Source organism: Sycon ciliatum, chromosome 10 (genome assembly GCF_964019385.1).
Source record: "Sycon ciliatum chromosome 10, ocSycCili1.1, whole genome shotgun sequence".
In the NCBI taxonomy this organism is placed as follows: Eukaryota; Metazoa; Porifera; class Calcarea; order Leucosolenida; family Sycettidae; genus Sycon; species Sycon ciliatum.
The window spans coordinates 21,424,144-21,446,268 of NC_088652.1; the positions used below are offsets into that span (position 1 = coordinate 21,424,144).

The window sequence follows — 22,125 nt, forward strand, 5'->3', positions numbered from 1 at the left end:
AAAATTGAAATACAAGAATAATAATGAAACAGTCAAACAAAATGAAAATCATTCAAATGTAACGAAGTTCAGAAGTTTGTTTTTCCCTGCCTGGCGAAGCAAGCCAACGATGTATGATAATTGCGGGAGTTGACAAGCGGTGAAGTGTCGGCGTTTTCAGCAGTGCTGGCTGAGCTGCAGTGTACATGGGCTATATGACGATCTGCTATGGTTGTGCGAGTGACAGGAATCAAGGTAAGCTTCTCCACATCACGTGAAGCTGATTGGAAAGTACACTCGGACGTCTCTTATCAGGGCACTGCCCGTATCTCAGATTTGCCCATATCTCCGGATAACTCCTCTACACCATGTATCACATCATTTTTTGAAGAAGTTTATTTGGAACGTATTGCACATGTTCAGGATACAAAAGGAACCCATTAGACACCCTTAGCAAACATCGGTATAAACACTATATTTTACGGTACTCGTACCTAGATCACCCAAATAGCGTTGAAGCTGCAGCGTAAAACGTTATGGGGGCTGATTTATCGTTGTGACCAACGGTACGTTTTTTGGCCAAATATTGCATAGTCCGTACGAATTTCACCTTGTATCGCGTATATGGTGACATAAATGGTTGTACCGCGCGCGTTCGCGTAAATGCTATTCTCGTGGCAACAGCGTACTAAAAATAGTGTGCATCTTGCTAAAGGTCGAGCCCAAATCACGGTATTTTCCCCCTTACGATAATACCGTTACAACATAACGTTGTTTGCTAAGGGTGTCTATTGATAAAAATGTGTGGATTACATAGGTTGGCAGTGAAAAATAAGCACTTCCAAATTCGGAAGAAACGTTCAAAACCCCCAAATTCTAAGCATTTGTGCTATAGGAACTCAAGCTGAAGGTGCCCGGTAGAGAGACGTGCCCGTATCTGAGGCGTCCGGATAAGAGGTGTTTGAGGCGTCCGGATAAGAGGTGTTTGAGTGTACTGATTTGTCTGCACCAAACCTGCTGTGGAAGTCAAGTGGAATGTTTGAACGGTGAACTTTAGTACTGTAAGACATGCATATAACGAGGAAGTAAATCTAACGTTTCAACGGATGACATTTCTTCGTTATAATAAGATTCGTTGAGGCTGTAATGCTTCATATATGTTGTGTGTGGATATGCTGGAATACTGCACGATCGTTGTCATATCGCCTCGTTAACCTATGAATTTTGGATAATCGTTTAATTTGCGACTCGTTATAATAACATGTCTTACAGTAGTTCGAAACACACTCAGGTTGCGTTTGATTGGGCATTTTCAGAATGTACTACTTGTAGTAAGGGCGCGTTCAGACTACCGATAAAAAGTAACGGAATGGGAAAGTTTCCAAGGTGGTTTGATCACGTGACGTTACTGGCACGCTACGGGCGGAACACTTTTACTGCCGTGGCAGTAAAACGTTTCCGGCCGTAAAAAGAGTGCTCAGGCTGGGGAGAAAGGGAAAATCTCTTCTCAGTGCCGCGGTGAGAGCTGCAAAACTTGCGTGCCGGTAACGTTAGTTTATCGGTTGTGTGAATGTCCTTCACGGTTTATCGACATTCACGGTTTGACGGGATTCACGGTAGTCTGAACTAAAATGACAACCATTCTGGAATGGGAATGGGTAAGAATCACCTGACCAAACAAACGCGCCAGGATCAACTAGGAATCACTTGATATAACAATTCCATGATTTATTTGTGGAACGGCAGCTCTCTTCTCTTTTACTCGGCTCTAGTTTTCTTGGGAGAGTCAACATACTTCTGAGTGCATGATTTGAGGCACTTGAACCTGTTGCTACATTGTTTGGCTCGTGGCAACCATTATCATTAATTTTTTGATTCCAGAATGAGAATGCTTATTGCAGCATGCGAGGTGGAATGATCATTCTCCAAAAAGAATCTTCTCCTGTCCCCATGGAAATTCTGCGGGACAATCCGCGGGGAGAAAAACGTTATTCTGCGGCGCTTTCCGCGGCATAACGACAAATCTGCGGCATTTTCCGCGGTGCGGTGAAAAATCTGCGGCATCGTTATATAAGCTTGAAGCCTGGAGTAAATATCGGAAATTGAAGAAAGAAATGGGGAGTCACTTGCATAAATATCATACTACTCGTATTTAATAGTTAAAACTCCGATACTGAGCCAATAATAAAATGTAAAAAAAGAGAAGAAACACATGAGAACGTTCGTGGATAGTTGCTGCATAACTCGTTCTCATGTGTTTCTTCTTTTTTTTAAAACATTTAATAGTTAGATTATTATTTTATAGTTGGCTGTCAGAAGCGATGAGTGATAGTACAGGGCCGGCGCTACTGGTAAGGCTGATGCGGCCATGGCCGTACCAGTTTTTACTAATTCTAGCGTTCATGGGCGGTTCAGTGATTGCAGGAATATGTAGCTGAAACAAAACAGATATGAAGCATAAAGCTAGAAATGTGTCCTCCCAGGATTTTGAAATAGGACATGGGAGAATAATCAGTCCTGTAGCCGACCTGGGGCCGTACCACCCCTCAGGAGCTGGCTCCGAGCCTGTGTTGAAGAACCTGAAGTGTTAATATAATTGGCTGTGAGAAGCGATGAGTGATAGTGTTAAGTATTTCATGTAAATATTTGATATTGTAGTAGAGTACAGAAACAACATCAATAGAGTGCGTTCAAGCGAGATGTTGTATAAGAGCCGGTGCTCAATGCAGCAAGAACAATGAAGCTCATTTCTCAAAGGCACCACACTCCACACCCAAGTTGTGGTAAAGCATCACTAGTGCTTTCAGTGTTACCTTTGACAATGCCCTGCGACGGTCGGTGCAAACTAGATTGTATAGCGAGAAGCTGCGCTCAGCATCTGCGGAATTGTTGACGGCACGCATGTAGCGCTGAGCTAGATGAGCAAGAGCAGGCACTTCCTGAGCAACCAAACTCCAGAAAACACCGATGTTCCCTGTTGCCTCCTCAGCTGCTGCTGATGAAAGTACAGCATCTGGGGCCAGTTCATCGCAGTACTGCTTGAATTCAGCTAGAGATACCTCATCAAATCCCGGAATGGCAGAGTATGTCTCCATGTTCCATGGCATAATAACAACCTTCTAGGGGTTGTAGATCCGTACTGCCTTCAAGAATTCGGCTGCAGGCTGTCCATTCGTTGAAAACTACTTCTTCAGTTTCTCCGAAGCTGTGGAGAAAGCTGCCTTGAACGAGGCTAGCATAACCTCTTTCTCATCCTCGTCCAGTAGGACACTGCCATACAGGCCAGGAGCAGTCTGCCACGGTCAGAAACTCGTTGGCTTGGCAGTCACGGCTGAGTGGCTGGAGTATATCATATGCCAGCAAGGTACAGGGCCTGCGGCTTTGGAATCGATCGTTCAGCTGCACCAGAGGCTTGCAGTTATCGGAGATGAAATCCATTTGCAGCTGGAGCCTGTGCCGGAGCTTTTCGTTGGCCATGCTGGTGGAAAGCTCTTTCACAGATGCTCGTGGCTGTGAAGACACCCTCATATCTTCTTTGATGAAGGCAGGATAAGCATCCACGAATACAATATGGTAGCAGACACAGTCGTACCAACCTCCCCACCGAGTTGCGATGGGATTTGGTGCCATTGTCACCGTTGGCTTCTTGCCCGATTCCGGCTCTGGCAATCCCAGTACGTAAGACTTGAGATGCGCCAAGCAACGAGCCTTTCTGCCACCAGCTAGGTTAAATGTCTTATTGAACCGACGCACACAGTTGTTCACTTCCTCAAATGGATGATGGAAGCTGTCTCCGATCAAGTTGAGGATGTGTGCGAGACATATCACGTGGACTGAGTTGGGGAACAGTAATGACAGTACATCCGTAGAAGCCCTTTATTTATATGCTGCATTATCTGTATCAAGTGCAATGAGTCGTGACATTCTCAAAGGCAACTCCATAAGACGTTACTGTTAGGGTCTTGACCCGCACAGCCTGGGACACAATGGCATTGTTGGTTTTCTCCAGAAACACAACATTCAATAGGTATGCATCCAGACAGCCATGGCTGCTGACAGTCGATGTGCTTGCAAGTATGTTGAGCACGTATCGTCCAACATCGTCGCTCATCTCGTCCAGTATAACACACAAATCTATACCAGGGATTGTGGCGTTCCGGCTCTCCACATGTTCGTCAAACAAAACCGGTAAATAGTGATCTTGCAGCTGTATTCCACCAGGTAGAGCCCCGTCATTCTTCACTCTACTGTTCAGGAACTCCTGGATCTTCAGATGATCAGACTTTGACAGAGGGATGTTTGCAGCAGTCAGCGTCTTGACCCATTATTTGACCCGTGAGAGTTTCGCCTCCTTCGACACGGTAGCAGCGCCCATTGTACTGGTTGCAGTGCGCTGGCGCTTTGCGGGGTTCACATCTTCACATTCTGACTGCTGCTGTCGTTTCAGCGTGTGACTCTTGCAGGCCAAGTGGTCTTGAACAGTCGACTTTCGAACGTGATCTCTTACCTTGTTGCAAACTCTACAGAAACGCTTTCGACCATCCTCATACAACTGCGAAGGGCTTATCTTTGCGCGATCTTTCGCCTTTCACACACCGGGCCGTTTTCGACCGGTTGAGCTTACGTACAGCAATGTGCTTGTCCACGGTCAGCAGAACAACAGCACGATTAACTCCAGCGGGAGTGAGCCTGTCCAAGGGAACGGGACGTGCAAGCAGATGAGGACTTTCCAGTTGTTTTGCTTGGCCCTCTTCTGCCTAACACGCCGTGGCATTGTCGACCTCCCTGGCGTTTGTGAAGGTAGGCAAAGCAGTTCTTACTTCTTAGGCTGGCGGGTGTAATGTGACTATCCGAGCAGCATGGCTGTTGGCACTCCCGGTGCCTCGGCTGGGTTGTTGTATGCCAGTGGTGATTGTGAATTGCGGTGCCTGCTAGTCCGTATGATCGTGTTGTCGGACACACCAGCTGCCTTCGGGTGAGACCATTGTTGCCAGTACACAATGGTTTGTGTATGTCTTGTTCAGCCGTGCCCAGTAGCTGATGTTTTCAACTTTTCGTATTAACTTTTAAATTAGGTTCCGTCATGGTCGGGCGGGCCGAACCAGGTGCAAACCAGTTATGGGCTATTCATACTATACTAGGGCTGAGTCGGGTAGCATTTTCTTCAGGTATTGGGTTCGGATAGTGAACTTTGTGTTGCCTTCAGAGTCAGTCAGTCAATCCTCGGTAGTATAGTGGTAAGTATCTCCGCCTGTCACGCGGAAGACCCGGGTTCGATTCCCGGCCGGGGAGGACATTCTTTTTTTTCTTTTTTTAAAAACTTTATGATTGCTTATAGTTGTAGAACATCAGTACCGTCGGTCAGTCACAGTGTCAGTGTTGTGCAATGTTATCGCATGAGCTGATTGTTAAGTAACTGGTGGTGTTAGTGGACAGTATAGCGTAACTTGTATTTTCTTGGTCCTTTTTTCTTTACTATAAATTTATCCTTGGCTCTCTATCTGAGTCCATTCTTTATTCTTGCCGTTATCTTTTGTTGCATGTGTTTCCTGCAGTGCAGTCAGTGACCATCAAGACTCAAAACTCTGCAATTATTGACAACATGCTGAACAGATTTGAAATGACAGGAGCGACGGGGAAGGCCATCGTAGCCAGCAGAGAGCCGTCAACACCACAGTGACACAACAGAAGAAGACCATACAGCACATGTCGTCATGGTCACCAGCTACTGTAAGACAGCTAATATTCGGCGCATATTTATTTTCGGCTGTTTTCGGCCTAGTCATGTGTGGCCGAAAATTTGTTGTCGCCGAAATTTTTTGCAAGGTTCAGTGTAACAGTGTACAGGTCCTCCCTCGTTAGTAGATAATCTCTGGGCCATCGAAAAACTTATCTTATAACGAGACTTATCTTGTAGCAGGACTTGCAGCTAAAGGTGAAATAGGCACTACTTCGTACTTACCGGGGCTACCCTCAATACAACATAAATTATCGATGCTTCAACTCGTTATAAGATAATTGAAAATTTCCAAGTTACTCCAACATAACTCTTCCTTGGATGCAAAGGATCGTCCATATTCACGAATACATAGACATAATACGTTTCCTCTTTCTGCTTTATCCTACGTGTTTTGGCCTTGATCCTGCATGGTCAATATTATCTTATACTGAGGGTTTGGCACTCCAGGGACCTGGGCGAAGGGTCGTTATAATGAATTTTATGTACTAACGGATTATGTTGTAACCGGACCTGTAAACAGTTGTATAGACCACGTTTCGCCAGGGGATTTCAGATTTCTATTTACTAACGGGGTTTATGTAGTAACCGGACTCGTTATAATGAGGGAGGACCTGTATAAAGGAAGTGCCGGCCGAAATATTAATGCAGCCGAAATGTGTTTTAGTCCTGGATGGCCGAAATTTGACCAGGCCGAAAACCTGCAGACTTACAGTATGTACTGTAAAAGCCATTATTCTAACGAGGCGCATATATGGGGCCACAACCAGCTAAAACATGTCTTAGAGTGAAATTTTTCAAATTTTGTTTTCCTCCAGAAAACAGTTCTTGGAACCTTACTTGACCTCTGGAAGGTGATACAGGGCAGAAAAGTAGTCTACAAGTGCTCCAAACACCGCTTTCAAAATATGTACTTTGAAATAGAAAATGACAGTTTTCGCGCAGTATGACACAAAGAGACAAACTATTACTTAGTGGCTTTTGTGGCGGAGCACAATACAACGGAACTAAAGATGTTGACACAGACTTGAGCATGTCAACGACATCAGTTCAAAGGCATGGCCCAAGTTATTCCTGGAAAGCACCACGATGCTCTGGGAGGCGTTGCACTTGCATACTCTTTCGATTCTGGCAGTGACACTTTCGATTGTCGCCTGCGCTTTCGAGACTGCATCAGACGACTCATGAAAGCTGAACGGCAAGTAACGTCGTAAGGCAGCCCATTCGCCGCCTAATGATTATGTACTCGCCCACAACTTGTGCCTCTTCGCTACTGGAGACGACGGGGACGATTCAGCTTCGCTGTCGACATCAACATCACTGAGATCCCAATAAATTGTCAGCGTCGCTCTGCAGACCCGCCGCCACGGACTTGCTGACACCTGACCAAACCTGGGCCATGCACAGCGATCGTCTGGCGCTGCGAGCTGCTCTAGTGTCACTAGATACGAACATTGTCAGTCTTTGCTCGCCAGCCACTTGAACTAGACCGCCAAACAAGTGTTTGATCAAAATTTGAGAAGATTATCGCCACATCATGAACGAAGTGCAGAGTGAACGTGCTCGAAAAAAACATTTCCTTTCATTTCGTCATTTCTCAACTTTGCGGCCCATATAACGATTTCCCAAAATTGACTGATTTACATGTACCAAAGGTAACGATTCTCACTCATTCTCAACACTCAATAGGACAGTATATGTATCGATTTCTGTATAACGATTTCTATTTTAACGACAGATTTCTCCTCGTTAACTCGTTAGAGTTAGCACTTCGTTATATATATGGCTTTTACAGTACTTGTATGTAGTCAGGGCATTTGCTCTGGATTGTGAGTTGAAGATTTTGAGTACGGTAGAGACGAGAACCTACTGTGCTCAAGTGCCTGGTCAACGAGTATTGCCTTTCCCATGCCGTGTTTAAAAACAGTTCAGAGTAGAGCCTACACGCTCTCTTCCACTGCAATAGTTCAACTCATTTCACAATAATCATTCCAACGTTTCGGCAAATTGCCTTCATCAGGTTCACAATGTTTAAAAAGACGGAGGAAATCCCCTTTTTTGGCCGTTTATACTGTTAAGGAGGCTCCAACCTTCTGCGCTGCGCAGCCGGTCTGGCGCACTGTTTTTTGCAGGCAAAAGTCTTGTTTTTGCCGATAAGTGCGAAAAGTTGGGAAATTCCCATCTCAACTTACTAAAATTTGAACTCCGCGATCGACAGTCATATCAGAGAATATTGTTTCATTCTTCACCTGTAGTCTTCCCTGGGCCCCATCGAGGTTCCTCTTGTTTTCTCTTCCGTTGTGTCAGTGGGTATCAGGGCATGTTTTCAAAAGCATCGCTGGTGTGAGCAAGAAGTTGACTTCACAGCTCGATTTCTCGAGATCCTGAATAATTTTGCTTGACGAAAAATGACCAAGGAGAACGGAGCCAAGCGTCTCGATGGCTGTATAACACCAGGGACCAAAACCTACTGTAAGCGAGTTTGGGAGAGAGAGACTGAAGTGGGTGCACAGACTCTGGTAAGTGGATCCACTTCTAATTCTCAAGTGGCGAAATAATATTATATTGCTACGCTGAAAACATTGCAGTCTGGAGTGAGTGGTAAATCGTTGGTGAGCTACTGCTCAGTGACTTGGGCTATTTTATTTACGAAAGCTGTGACCTGTCAGCTGCCAACGTCGCCAGCAGTAAGTCATCACCTGCGTCCACTTGAATTATAATGTGCATAAAATGCAGCACTGAAAATTGAGTATGTTGTTTTGCAGTACTATTCTCTATTGTCAGAGTGTGAAGTATTTTGTAAATGTTGTGTTGTACAGCACCAGTGATTTGAAAATATTCCTACACTACTCGCACCAGTTCTATTATGATGAATGCATGCACCTGTACCCATAAGCACCATGTGCATGCACATACGCAGGCACGAGTGTGAGCCTACATGTTATGAGTGTGTGTGCACGCGCGCGCGCGCAGTACATGTTGTGTGTGCGCGCGCGCGCGCACGCGTGCACAAGTGCAGGGACAGCAGATTATGGTAACTAAGCTCAAGAGCATGCATTTTACATGTGGGTGTATGCTGGTGCGCGTATATGACGTACATGTATGTGTGTGTGCAAGGGGTACTTGATTGTGAGTGTGAGTATGTGCATGTAAGCGTACATGTACATGTATGTATCGATGTGGGCAATGTGCATGCACCCACATACACTTGTGGTTGTTCCATGTTATTGGGAATAGTGTTATGATTATACCTAATGGATGCTACAATTACTAGCAGTCGTTCATTGCCAATATTGAGTTGAACCTGCATCTACATTGTACATGTACTACAAACGTGAAACTGTGAAGTTATTGGCCCAGAATATAATAATTGTTATCCTCCTCAAGCTCTTTGCCTGTTGCTTTATGAGAAATACTAGGAGTGAACTATTGCAAGAGTTGTGTTCAGGGTCAGTAGGCCTCGGCCTGGATCATGAACAACGTTGTGCATGGATCATGCCGATATCCAGATCAAGGGCTAAAAAGCCCAGGAACCATGGCCTCATCTAGTCTCCATGTGTACTATAACAATCTGGGGGACCATTCAATGCTTTTGACACCAAAAATTGGAGTAATACCACAAGGAATGCATGGAATGATCACCTTACCTGAAAAATAGCAATTCCAAGAATGGTGGAAAATCGGCCAATTTTCTGTCCTATTTTTATTTTTGGAGGTCTAAAATGCACGGTAACCCCCTTAAAATTATATATTTCTAGTTTCTATGAAGTATGGGGATCCCAAAAATTTAATAAAAAGGGCATGTCCATGAAGAAATTATGAAGCTGTGCACCCAATTGTACTTTGCGGACGGGCATTTCTGCGAAGTTCATTTTTGTACCAAAATTACTATTTTTCTGAGTAGTCAATGCTGATTGCCAGATTTTCTTGCTCAAATGCTTCACTGTGATGTGTGAAAGGACTTGCAATCACAAAGAGAAGCCAGACAACTGGTAAATCTGAAATATGACCCCAAAACAAGCAAATTTAGGCCGAAATCGATAAATACACCCACCCCTAGAAATACACCTCAAACAGCCTTATCTCCGCGGAAACACCCCCTGAATTTTTTTGTGGAGTAACATGGGATGATATAGAGCACACTCATCCACAAAAAGGAGGGGGTTTATGAAGAAAAAAAATCACCCCCAAAGGGTTGGAGCCTCCTTAAGTTTGCAGCTCCTCTTGTTTTGTCCTGTCCTGCTGCACTGTGTCTTGCAGCTGCCATCACCATGGCTCAAAGTTTCCAGCAGGCACAGCTGATCAACACTACCGAGCGGTTCTGATCAGGTACGTATGTGACATCCAGGCAATTGCTAGCCGGTAGACAGTACTCTCTCCGGAGATTTGGAACGCCGGGCCCTGTGCACGTGACCACGGCAACGTACGTAGATCCACAGTCACGCACTCACGATACGTCTTGCGCTTGCGATAAGTCACACACTCGCGATAAGTCACACACTCGCCATAAGTCACGCAATCGCCATGAGTCACACACTCGCGATAAGTCGTGCAATCGCCATAAGTCGTGCACTCGCGATAAGTCGTGCACTCACGACAAGTCACGCAATCGCGATACGTCTTGCACTCGCGATAGGTCACGCACTCGCCATGAGTCACGCACTTGCCATAAGTTGCGCACTTTTGATATCCGGACGGTATGCACCTTTGTATTTGTATACACTACTTTTAAGCCACACACTCGCGATATTTCATGCCTTTTTGTCTTCAAGATCGGGTGCACGACTTATCGAGAGTAGACTGCAAGGAGATCCGATGTGTTGATGCTGTTCTATTGTTTTTTGTTTGTTTGTATTCTTTATTTAGAGTGGGAAGTCCGAAACAGGCCCTAGCCTAATAACAATGGTCCCACTAGTGAGGGAATGCTGTATATCTGTGCATAAGGATCAGTCTATGAATAGGTAGCTGAAAGTTTTGATTGAGATAGACTCAACTTCGTGGATCCAATCGGTAACGTGTTGCCCTCGAATGCCCGACCAGAATGTTGTCTTTGTTAGGCCTGGTTAGAACAAAATATCAGGTCAACCCTCATTAGTACGACATCGTGAGTCAGTCAAGTGAGAATTCAACTCGGCAGGAAAAGCGCGAGCTCCCATGTAGAGAGCAACACACAATTCCCGCAGTATCGCCGAAGTCGCACCAACCTCTTCTTCATCAGTTTCAACTTACAAACCTAATTAGAAGAGAATGATCAAAAATCGACTGCCGCCTGAAAAGCGTACATTCACGTCCGGATAGTAGAGGGTGGTCACTGGTGGCGTTCCCACGGTGGATGCGGAAAACTCGGCTTCCAGCCCAGTCTCACGCGAACCGTGAAATGTTTAATTTATTTAGTAGATAATACTCGTTATAAGACAACAAATTGAAACCCCCGGGTTATCTACTAACAAGGGTAGACCTGTGCTGAAAGCTCTGTACGGGGTGGTACGTGTCCACTGGTGTCTTGGGTCTGGTTGTCTCGCCTCTGTAGTGCGTTTGATCGGGCTGCAACGGGTAGCGATTTGGTCGGGTAACGGGTTCGGGTATTTTTATCCGGATAGCACGGATAGCCAATCGAATATTTTTTGACGCAGTTTGTACTGTGAGTGTGCACTTGCGCTACATAGAAAGTGTACAGTGAGCACGTACCCGTACTGTTTACATGCGCTGTTGCAAAAACGCCGTACTCAACTACCCGATCGGGTTCCCGGGAGCAAATTGCTGCCCTACTACATCATTTACCCGATCAAATTCCGGGTAGCACTGGTACCCTACTACAGTCAAACCTCGCTTAACCGCACACATCCGTTTTCCACAGAAATATCCGGATAGGCGAGGGAACCGGATAATCGAACACACATACTGTGTGTATGCATGGCAAATGCTGTAAATCGGTAACCAACAATTTTCTTCCGGATGGCGAGGGATCCGGATAAAAGAGGACCGGATAAGCGAGGTCCGACTGTACCCGTTGACACCCCTACCAGTTTGATAATGTACCATGCACATGACTTCTGAATACTAGCCAGCCCAGCCTGGCTAGTTTCCATGCAAGTTGTGGAATTTATCATCTTTTCGACAGGATGTGCATGCACGGCCTACCCATTACTAACTACAGTTGCGCTCGCTGGAATCTGACCCGCGGTGGAACGCTGGCGCCCAGGACACGTCCCACTTACATCATTGTATTTGTACATGTGAACGTCCAGCTAGCCGCATTCGTGCCACTTCCAGGACGTCGACGACCGTGCAAGTTCATTGCGCCAAATGTGCACTCTTGTTCGGATTTCACCGAGCACAACTCTACTCAGTAGTGGACTGAAAACTTCTGGCATGTACACGTACACTGTGCTGATCAAATTTGCATCGGTGTAGTGAATTGTCAGTCAATCCTCGGTAGTATAGTGGTAAGTATCTCCGCCTGTCACGCGGAAGACCCGGGTTCGATTCCCGGCCGGGGAGGACATTTATTTTTTCCTTTTTTTTGTATTAGTGTTGAGTCGGCATCAGCTTGGAAGAGTTTGTTTGATTGCTGCATAAAGTAAAACCAAGAGTACATAACCCCCCAGAGTGTGCAACGTCTGGTCCAGCTCTGCATAGGGTCTTGGTTGAGCGTAAGGGCCGGGTTCCACTGCGGCTCCGCTGCTCCGCGGCACTTGGCTGCATGCAGCGGAGCAGCACGGTTCCACTGTCACTCGCCATTCGCGGTACCGCGGTCGTGGTCCACACTTTTTGATGACGTTTCACCTGCCTCGCGCGCGAAATCAAACAAATCCTCGTGTTCTGGCCTGCGCAACGAATTAAAATTTGAATTTTAAAATTCTGGCGTACAAAACAATGCAAAGTACGGGAAACAGGTCGAGCCGCGACCGCAGCTCACAGTTTTTGGTCAAGAATCGTAGCAAAAGCTCGCGGTGAGCCGCGGACTCGCTGCTCCAGCTCGAGCCGCGGTCACTATGGTAATGATGACGTTTCAAGCCGCGAAAGACGAGCAGCGGGGCAGCGGAGCCGCAGTGGAACCCGGCCCTTAGGGCGCGTTCAGACTACCGTGAAAAGCGATAAACCGTGAAGGACATTCACACTACCGATAAACTAACGTTACCGGTACGTACGTTTTGCAGCTCTCGCCGCAGCGCTGAGAAGGGATTTTCCCTTTTTCCCAGCGCGCATGCAGCCTGAGCACTTTTTTTACTGCCGGGAAAAGTTTACTGCCGCAGCAGCCGCGGCAGTAAAACTTTTCCGCCGGTAACGTGCCAGTAACGTCACGTGATCAAATCACCTTGGCAACTTTTCCATTCCGTCACTTTTTATCGGTAGTCTGAACGCGCCCTAATCGGATCTAGCGTCATAATACCGTACAGATCTGAGCGGACCCAGGGAGTTGCGGGGACTCTCGTATCAAAAACAAAAGTGCCCTGCCTCGAGACTGGCCTTGCGCTGGTGTGGGGCGTATGCATAACACCAGAAGATCCGACTATGCTAGATCAAGATCTTATGCAGAGCTGGATCAGGCGTTGCACACTCTGGGGGGGGGGGGAGGGGGGGGGGTATGTACTCTTGGTTAAACCTATCACGGCGACCACTCGGATAAGGCGACCACCTGTCCCAGAAGACCACTGCGACTAGGACCAAGGAATGCTATTTCCAGTCAAATGACCCTGGATTAGCGGACCACCTGGTACCAGAGACCTCGTTTTGAGGATCCCTTTGGCATTCATCTCAGACAGGTCTCACTGTAACTGTTACAATATGAAGGAGATGGTAGCCTGTTTGTCTATTTTCGTTTCCTGTTCTCCGTTTCCCCCAATGCTACAGGGTTTGATGTGGATGAGGACCATGTCACCAACTTCTGCCCTGCTTCGTTCTGATGCTCCGTCATCGGTATGTACATGCCTGTATTCAACAACACGCGTGGGTACACTCAGACGTCTCTTATCCGAGCACCTTGGGACCGGGCACTGCCCGTATCTCAGATTTTCCCGTATCTCAGGATAACTCATCTACCATGTATCATTATCATTTTTGAAGAGGTTTTTTTTGGCGCATATTGCACATGTTCAGGTTACAAAAATAATCCATGGATAAAAATGTGTGGATTACACAGGTTGGCAGTGACAAATAAGCACTTGTGCATTCGGAAAAAAAGTTCAACCCCCCCCCCCCCCCCTCCCCAAAATACGAAGCATTTTTGCCATAGGAACTCAAGCTGACGGTGGCCGGTAGAGAGAGACGTGCCCGTATCTGAGGCGTCCGGATAAGAGACGTTTGAGTGTGCATGCTTTTAGTTTGCCAGCATGTTACAAGGCGGTGGAACACCGTGTTCGGAAACAGTGACACTACAACCGTCCACGGTTGGTAGAGCCCCGGTCTTGGGACTCCCCTTAGTAGCTCCCCTAGTGTACTGATGGTCAGAACCGGGCCTAGCACCCATACGGTTCAGATGGTCGCGCACGACCGGGGCTCTACCAACCGTGGATGGTTGTAGTAAGGTCACTGTTTCCGAACACGGTGTTCCAATACAAAGTTTATCTAATACCATAATGTGTGTATATGTATATGTATGGGAAGTTTGGTTTGGTTTTTGTAAATACCCTGCGAGAGCTTCCCACTACCTCATCCTTTCGTGGTCGTGTCGTGGAGGTGGTGTCCTGTCTGTAGGTCATACAGCACGTGCCTTGTACTCGCACTGCACGTTGTAGAGTCAATCCGTACTCAGTTTGCCTTCGAGCGGATGCGAGCTCTACACAAGAATATTCTAACAGTGACCTTAACACACTAGATATCCTTAGCTAAAAAAACGCTAACGTAAACGCAAACCTTTCCGTACTTCGGATCGTTCAAGCTGACTTTTCCCTTAGCACAAAGTACGTTATAGTTGAGACGAAGTAGCCGTGACAACCATGGCGATATGAATTTTCGTGGAAACAGATGCGGGAAATTCAAAATTTTGAACCAGGGATTAGTTTGCTGTCGTTCCGAAAGAATACCTTGGCGAGGTCTTTTACTCTGGAATAGCAAAAGCACGGCGAACATGAGTTTTCGCTGTTCCCAGGTCCTTGGAAACCCTTTCCTAAACGCAGCACCGAAGACTGTAAGGGTTCTCCAGCTCCAGCACGTCTGGGAGAGGCCGATGAATTTCTTCCTCAGGAGTGCCGTGGAACTGGTCCTTTGTTTCCCAGATGGGATAGAGGGAGAAAGGCACGAAGCAGAGGACGCAGAAATTGTCAACTGAAAGGCAAAACTCGCCAAAAAGCTAAATGTCACAAGAGGAAGCAATCTCGACTCTCGATCTCATCTCGATCTGCACGACGTGCTTTTTATCTCGCGCCAGTTACAAAACAATGCGAGTTTTTGCATTTTTTGCAGAATTTTCATAACGAACGTCGGCCCGTTATTTTGAGCTCTGTAACGTTTTTCCGTTATCCGATAACGTCTTTTGTCACGGCTGGGAGTGAGTACCGTAAAAGTTAGCGTTATCGTACTTTTGCTAAGGATGTCTACTATGGTTCTCACACTGTACCAACCTTGTTGCACTCTGCCATACGATTTTCTTTCCCCCCCCCCGGCTATAAAGTCAAGGTGGGACGCTCTCGCGAGACGGGGCCTCTCGCGGGACGGGGCCCTCTTGCGAGACCGGGCCCTCTTGCGGGACAGGGCCCTCTTGCGAGACAGGGCCCTCTTGCGAGACGGGCCCTCTTGCGAGACGGGCCCTCTTGCGAGACGGGGCCCTCTTGTGGCACTTAACGATACACGTATGTGCACTGACCCGGGTTGAAAACTCTCATGTAAACACAGCCTATATTCGCCCTGTTTGCCCTCTGCTCATGCATGCAAGTTACACCGCATGACACAACTCAAGTGGCTTCCCCTTCTGCCCCTGCACATACAACCCCCCCCCTGCATTTGATCTAATTACATCCCTTGTTGGTGTGCATGTCCGGGCCTTATATGTCCGACAAATATTTAGACGTGCCAGCATACTGCACCACTTCCGTTCACCGTACGATGTATTCCATAACCGGGCGAGAGGCAACTTCTTTTCCCTTTTGTATTTGGTTCTTCGTATTGTCCAGGGGAGTATATTCTACTCTTTGTCAAGTGCACTTCCAGTCTCATTACATTGGCACCGAACTTTTGCTCTGAATTTCCCACGCCCTGCTCTGCCGGCTCTTCTTGATACTGTAAGTCAACAAATTTTCAGCCCATTCAAATTTATGTCGCGAATTCAATATTACGTAACATTCGCGAATGCTAAAATAACTCAGTTTGAATGTTTCACGTAACTTTTCTCCATTTTTTTTGTCTATCGCCATATTTGCCATGGCGATGTGCAGTGCTGGCAGTTTTTCATGCGCATGCTTGATCCTTGGCTTTGGCGATCATTTTTTGGCTTGCTGACTACACTCGAGGAGTTTCAGTTTTCTTATCCTAATGGTACGTCTGACGACGATCAAGTCCAATCCTTGTTGCTCTGTGTCTAATGTCAGTAACAATTAATCCAGTAATGATAGAGCTACAATTGTAGAGCTCTCTCGACTCAGTATTTTGTGAGTGGCAATCAGGCCGGGAAATTCAAACTGTATTTATGCCACCACAAACTGGTGCCGAAACCCGGGATTTGATAATTTAGAGCCATGAGCTCCCCGGCTGTTACTTCGAGACTTTCTCCGAAGCAGAGAACTGACAAGAAGTTATTGGACAGAAAACATGCTGACCTGGAAAAGGACCTTGAGAAGTCAGATGAATTCTCAGCGTACCGAACAACTCCCAACGATCAACTGGAAGACGCCATAGCAAAGCTAAGTCCTTTTTTGATTGAATTTCGTACCTCTGTCTCTTCTTATGGGAAGGTGTGTGAATCATTTGGGGATAGTCTGTCAAACCCTGCGGAAGACGTTGAGGCTGCTGTTGACTGGCACCTAGACCAATTTGTCCAACTTGAGAGACGAGTCCTCTCTTTGAATGCTACCCTCTCGTACTTGGAGAGCAGACGCCCCTCAACTCAAAATGTACAACAGCAAGTACCCTCGCAGGATGCTGCCACAGCAGCACTCATTAGCACCATGGAATCTTTGATAAAGGTCCAGACCAGTCAGCAGCAACAGCAACCAGGTCCAAGTACCAGTACTAATTCTAAGACCACAGCCAATGTTTCGTTACCGAAACTTTCATTGCCTACGTTTGATGGGAATGTCATGAAGTATGCTGAATTCTCAGATATGTTCCGTTCTTGTGTTGATAATAACTCACTGTTATCTAATGCCGAAAAGCTCACGTATCTCAAGTCTTGCCTCAGGGGGGATGCACTAGACGCAGTGTCTGGTTTCCTATGTACGGATACAAACTACCAACCTGTTGTCGATATCTTACAAGAAAGATTTGGTAATACTGAACGGGTCATTCATGCTCGTTACACTGCACTCATGGGTATCCCTGCTTGTTCAAACAAAACCCAGTCCATCAGGTCATTCTACGACCAAGTTGAAGAGCAGTTACGCTCCTTGCAAGCATGTGGACAGGATATCAACCAAAGTGTATTTGTATCGATGATATTGTCAAAGCTTCCCCAGCATGTTGTTCTCCAGTTGGAGTTGAAGAAAGTTAAAGTTCACTGGTCGGTGAAAGATCTCCGCAAAGCAATTCAGGAATATCTCATGGCCAAAGAAGCAGCAGAGGCACAGTCCTCACTGGCCACACCAAATCCGCCGAAACATACGGAACACAAACCGAGATCAACGGCAAATCAGTCTGCTGCTGTTTTGTTAGGCAATTCACGTCCCACCGAACGGCAACCACGGTGTCACTTTTGTCAAGGCAAACACTTTTCTGACGAATGCAGTACATACACGTCTGTCGATAGTCGAAAAGCCAAGCTGAATGACCAGTGTTTCCGGTGCCTCCGAAAGGGACACCCAGCGCGAGCGTGCTCTATTTCTCGTCTTTGCTACCATTGCAGACAACCCCATCACCGTAGCCTGTGTCCGCAAAAGTTTGCAACAAGCGCATCCACTCTGAATGCTGATGCCGAGGCGTACACTCCACAGCATACTTTAATAGCACTAGGCGAGCACACTTTCATGCAGACGGCAGTCACTACAGCACATCATGGAACCGGACAGTGTGAAGTACGGATTCTTTTTGACACTGGCGCAACTAGGTCATTCATCACATCTAAGGCACGTGACATTCTTAGCTCACCGACGATCCGCAAGGACACCTTAGCGACATCAGGCTTCGGTAGCTCCGACAGAAGAATTCAGTGTCTAGATGCCACGGAAGTACTTATCAAGATAGCAGATGGATCGAAAATGCCACTGTCACTAAATGTTGTACCGGTTATTTCCAGCCCGATTTTGAAAGTGCCGGTAGTCGTGAAGAACCGCCCTGAACTAGCAGGCTTCCGTCTAGCTGAACCGTTGTGTGAGTCAGAAGAACGTGTCAGCATTGATATACTGATAGGAGGAGATTACTACTATGACATTCTCCTTAGTGACCGAGTAACCTTCTCCGATGGACTCATTCTCCTCAATTCAAAGCTAGGCTACATCCTCGCAGGCAAGTCATCAGAGAAGTGCAGCGAGGCCCAAACCCTGTTCGTGGATAGCGAAACGCCTGATCCACTCCAGCGATTTTGGGCTATAGAAGACGACACAACCACAGTAAATGCTTCAACTAGCGACACTGAAGCCATGCATGCTTTTGAAGATAGTATCACTCAAGACAACAACGGAAGGTATGTCGTCAAGTGGCCTTGGCGCTCTAACTCGCCCCCACTACCGAACAACTTCGGTCTTGCGTACGGTCGCCTGAACTCACTACTCAACCGTCTCAGGCAGGAACCGTCGAAGCTTCGAGCCTACAATGACATCCTTGCGGAACAGCTAAAGCTAGGTGTAATCGAGGAAGTCGACAGTCAAGGAAGCCAGTTCCTCACCCATTACTTGCCGCATCACTGCGTCGCAAAGGATAGCACTACGACAAAGCTCCGTCTTGTATACGACGCTTCCGCGAAGTCGTCTCCGAACAGTCCATCACTAAATGAATGTCTTCACCGCGGTCCAGTACTGTTACCAGATCTCGCCGGCGTTCTTTTGAGGTTCCGCCTTGAACCCATCGCTGTCTCTAGTGATGTAGAGAAAGCATTTCTCCAACTTTCGCTCGCTAACGAAGATCGAGACGTCACGAGATTCCTATGGGTTCGAGATCCTTTCCAGCCACCCGCTGGAGGAAATATCATCACGTATCGCTTTTGTCGAGTACCATTCGGAGTTATCTCGAGCCCTTTCTTGCTCGGAGCTACCATCCAACACCACCTTGAATCATCCGGTAGCCCAGAGGCATCCAACATCATGCAGAATACGTATGTTGACAACGTCCTTCTTGGTGTAGACTCCGTCTCGACTGGTATCAACCTCTACCATCACGCCAAGTCAGTCTTCGCCGATGCCTCCATGAACCTCAGACAGTGGTCCTCTAACTCAGCAGCCCTCATAGAGAGCATCCCAGAATCAGATCGTTCGTCTGGCGAACACCAGAAGGTCCTTGGGCTAGATTGGCACACTGTTACTGATCACCTCAAAGTAGCAAACACATCAGCGTCGGACACACTAGTCCGAACCAAGCGCGAGTTACTTCAGGCCGTAGCTCAGTTCTTCGATCCACTTGGCATCCATTCGCCCATCGTCGTGAAGGCCAAGCTACTCTTACAGGAAGTGTGGCGGCAGAAGCTCCAATGGGACGAAGCACTCCCAGTTTCTATTCTCCACACGTGGAAAACTCTCGCTGCAGAACTCGACGATGCTACAAATCACAGCATCCCACGTCCATGCTGCATTCCAGAAGCCGACCAACACACACTTCATGTCTTCTGCGATGCTTCGCAAACTGCCTATGCTGCAGTTGCATACTTGTCATCATCGTCCGGATCTGCTACTGAATCGCACCTCATTCTTTGTAGATCTAAGTTAGCTCCGCTCAAGCCCTCTCCGAAGTTAACCATCCCAAAGTTGGAACTCATGGCAGCAGCACTTGGTGCTGATCTCATCGCCTTCTTGAAAAAGCAGCTCCCGATTAATCTTGATCACATTATTCTATGGTCCGATTCTACATGTGTGCTAGGATGGATCAACAGTCGCAAGGACTTACCTTCCTTTGTCCAGCGTCGAGTCGCTCGGATACGTAAATCTGAAGCCGAGTACCGCTACGTTCCTTCGCGAGACAATCCAGCTGATCTCCCGTCGCGAGGAACATCTTCTCACCTCTCCGAAGAGTCCATCTGGTGGCACGGCCCAGAGTGGTTGCAGAACCCACTCGTTCCAGAACCTGAACAGCCCAATACGGAAGAATCGAGGTCTCCGTCCAAAAAAAAAGGAGTTAGTCCACCCTCGGTTTCATTACATCCGCTCAAAAAAAAGGGTGTAGTGATCCTATTGAAGCTGTCTCTCTTGTTGTTGGGGAAGATCCTTCGGAACCATTTGATCTAAGCGCGTCGGACTTCTCAACAATGGGTCGACTTGTGCGTGTCACAGCATGGGCTCAGCGTTTCATCCGAAACTGCAGAAAATCAGCAACCAAGAAACTTAAAGATCAGCTCACTGTTCCCGAACTGTGTAGTGCACGCAACCTGTGGCTGCAGTCATCCCAGAGAAACCACTGTACCGACGTAGTATCAGCCATCCGGGAACAAAGGAAGAACAACACAGTACAGTCTCTTCGTCTCTACATCGACGACAGAGGACTCATCCGAAGCCGTGGAAGACTTGAACATGCGAACCTTCCACCTAGCTCTAAGTTCCCCATTTTCTTGCCTCATAACTCAGCTGTAACACGCCTGCTCGTCGAAGAGCATCACCGCATCCTCATGCATCCTGGAGTGTCGCATACTCTTGCTAGTATAAGGGAGAAGTACTGGATCCCTAAAGGCCGCAGTACCGTAAAGACCATCCTAAAAAAGTGCATCACATGCCGTCGAGCTGAAGGTGGTCCGTTTGACATGCCAGCAATGGCTCCATTACCACCGGAAAGAGTCAACGTAGCAGAAGCATTCCTATACACCGGCGTCGACTACTTTGGTCCTCTCTTCGCGAAGACAGCTGAAGCATCGGTAAAGGTTTGGGTAGCCCTCTTCACATGCCTATCAACACGCGCAGTCCATCTCGAGCTTGTCACGGATATGTCTTCAGAGCAATTTCTACTAGCCTTCCGCCGTTTCGTATCACGTAGAGGTGTGCCCAGAGCGTTGTGGTCAGACAACGCGCCACAGTTTAAAATGACGAAGACAACCCTCGACAAGGCTTGGAAGGAGGTGATCAGCGACCCAGCAGTAGCCGACACCATCACGGCACGCGGCACCGACTGGCACTTTAGTGTGCAGCACGCCCCTTGGATGGGTGGAATTTATGAGCGAATGGTAGGGCTTGTGAAACGCGCTCTCCGCAAGACTGTCAGATCAGCCCACCTGACCCCAGACCAGTTGCGGACATTTCTTACTGAAGCGGAGGCCGCAGTTAACAGTCGGCCTCTCGTTTACGTGGGGGGAGACACACCTATGGCTAGCACTGATGTGATCACACCTTCCCACTTTCTATCTTTAAAACCTAATTTAATGTTTCCTGAGTTAATTGATGAACAGAATATCTACCCAGACTTTTTGTGTCGCCTTTCTTCTGCCTCTTCTTTGTTACAGGGGTGGAAGAAAGGCCAAGCCCTCGTCAAGGACTTCTGGACAACTTGGCAACGGGACTACCTGCTAAGTCTCAGAGAGCGCACCAGTGCTGGACGCCACAAGCGAGGCACAGAAACCTACGTACCCAGAGTCGGACAGCCGGTCCTCATGGGTGACAGCCAACCACGCGGCACGTGGAAGCTAGGCGTAGTCCAAACCATCCACACGGGGAAGGACAACGTCACTAGGTCTGTGACACTCAGGACCACTACAGGCAAGTCGTTGCAGCGCCCAGTTAGTACCCTGTATCCACTAGAATGTGAGTTACCCGATAGTGTGGATGTAACATGTGAGGATGTACCTTCACCAACCCCAGTACCATCTCAAGATGTGCATACACCTGCTGTTGATGTAGCGTCCACCATTAATACCAGACCGCAGCGCAGAACTGCAACACAGAGCCGGCGTCAAACGGTCGCTCTGAGAGACTCCAATCTTGTGTAAACACCACTCGTTCGAGTCAGGTTACAATAACACGGATGATTTCTTGCAATATGTCAAGCTGAGAACCAATCTCAGACAATCCGTTTGCTTTCAGCTCTCCCATGTATTCTTGCTATTTCAGTCAGATTCTCAGTCGCAGTATTTCAGTCATACTGCTTTCAGCTCTCCCATGTATTGCTATTTCAGTCAGATTCTCAGTCGC

The 22,125-nt window shown here is 47.3% G+C and overlaps 1 protein-coding gene, 1 long non-coding RNA gene and 2 other non-coding genes across 4 annotated transcripts; all 4 read left to right on the forward strand.

Moving 5' to 3' along the window:
- Positions 1-49: 49 nt before the first annotated feature.
- On the forward strand, positions 50-16,148 carry LOC135825794 (uncharacterized). Its single transcript, XR_010555139.1, has 5 exons — positions 50-234; positions 5,535-5,709; positions 9,977-10,045; positions 13,571-13,636; positions 15,829-16,148. It is a non-coding gene; the product is annotated as an uncharacterized LOC135825794 (long non-coding RNA).
- Trnad-guc (transfer RNA aspartic acid (anticodon GUC)) lies at positions 5,200-5,271 on the forward strand. Its single transcript has one exon. It is a non-coding gene; the product is annotated as a tRNA-Asp (tRNA).
- On the forward strand, positions 12,146-12,217 carry Trnad-guc (transfer RNA aspartic acid (anticodon GUC)). Its single transcript has one exon. It is a non-coding gene; the product is annotated as a tRNA-Asp (tRNA).
- Positions 16,149-16,818: 670 nt separating the features above from the next.
- Positions 16,819-21,923, forward strand: LOC135826732 (uncharacterized). The gene is made up of 3 exons (XM_065339333.1): positions 16,819-16,955; positions 17,712-20,127; positions 21,441-21,923. Exons 1-3 carry the CDS (start codon positions 16,819-16,821, stop codon positions 21,921-21,923), a joined length of 3,036 nt encoding a protein of 1,011 aa, XP_065195405.1.
- Positions 21,924-22,125: the final 202 nt, after the last annotated feature.

Coding starts and splice junctions, on each gene's coding strand:
- LOC135826732 (XM_065339333.1), top strand. CDS start 16,819: ATGGAATCTTTGATAAAGGTCCAGACCAGTCAGCAGCAACAGCAACCA. Junction 16,956..17,711: donor TTTGATGGGAATGTCATGAA/GTATGCTGAATT, acceptor CTACCATTGCAG/ACAACCCCATCACCGTAGCC. Junction 20,128..21,440: donor CTCCGTCCAAAAAAAAAGGA/GTTAGTCCACCC, acceptor TCTTTGTTACAG/GGGTGGAAGAAAGGCCAAGC.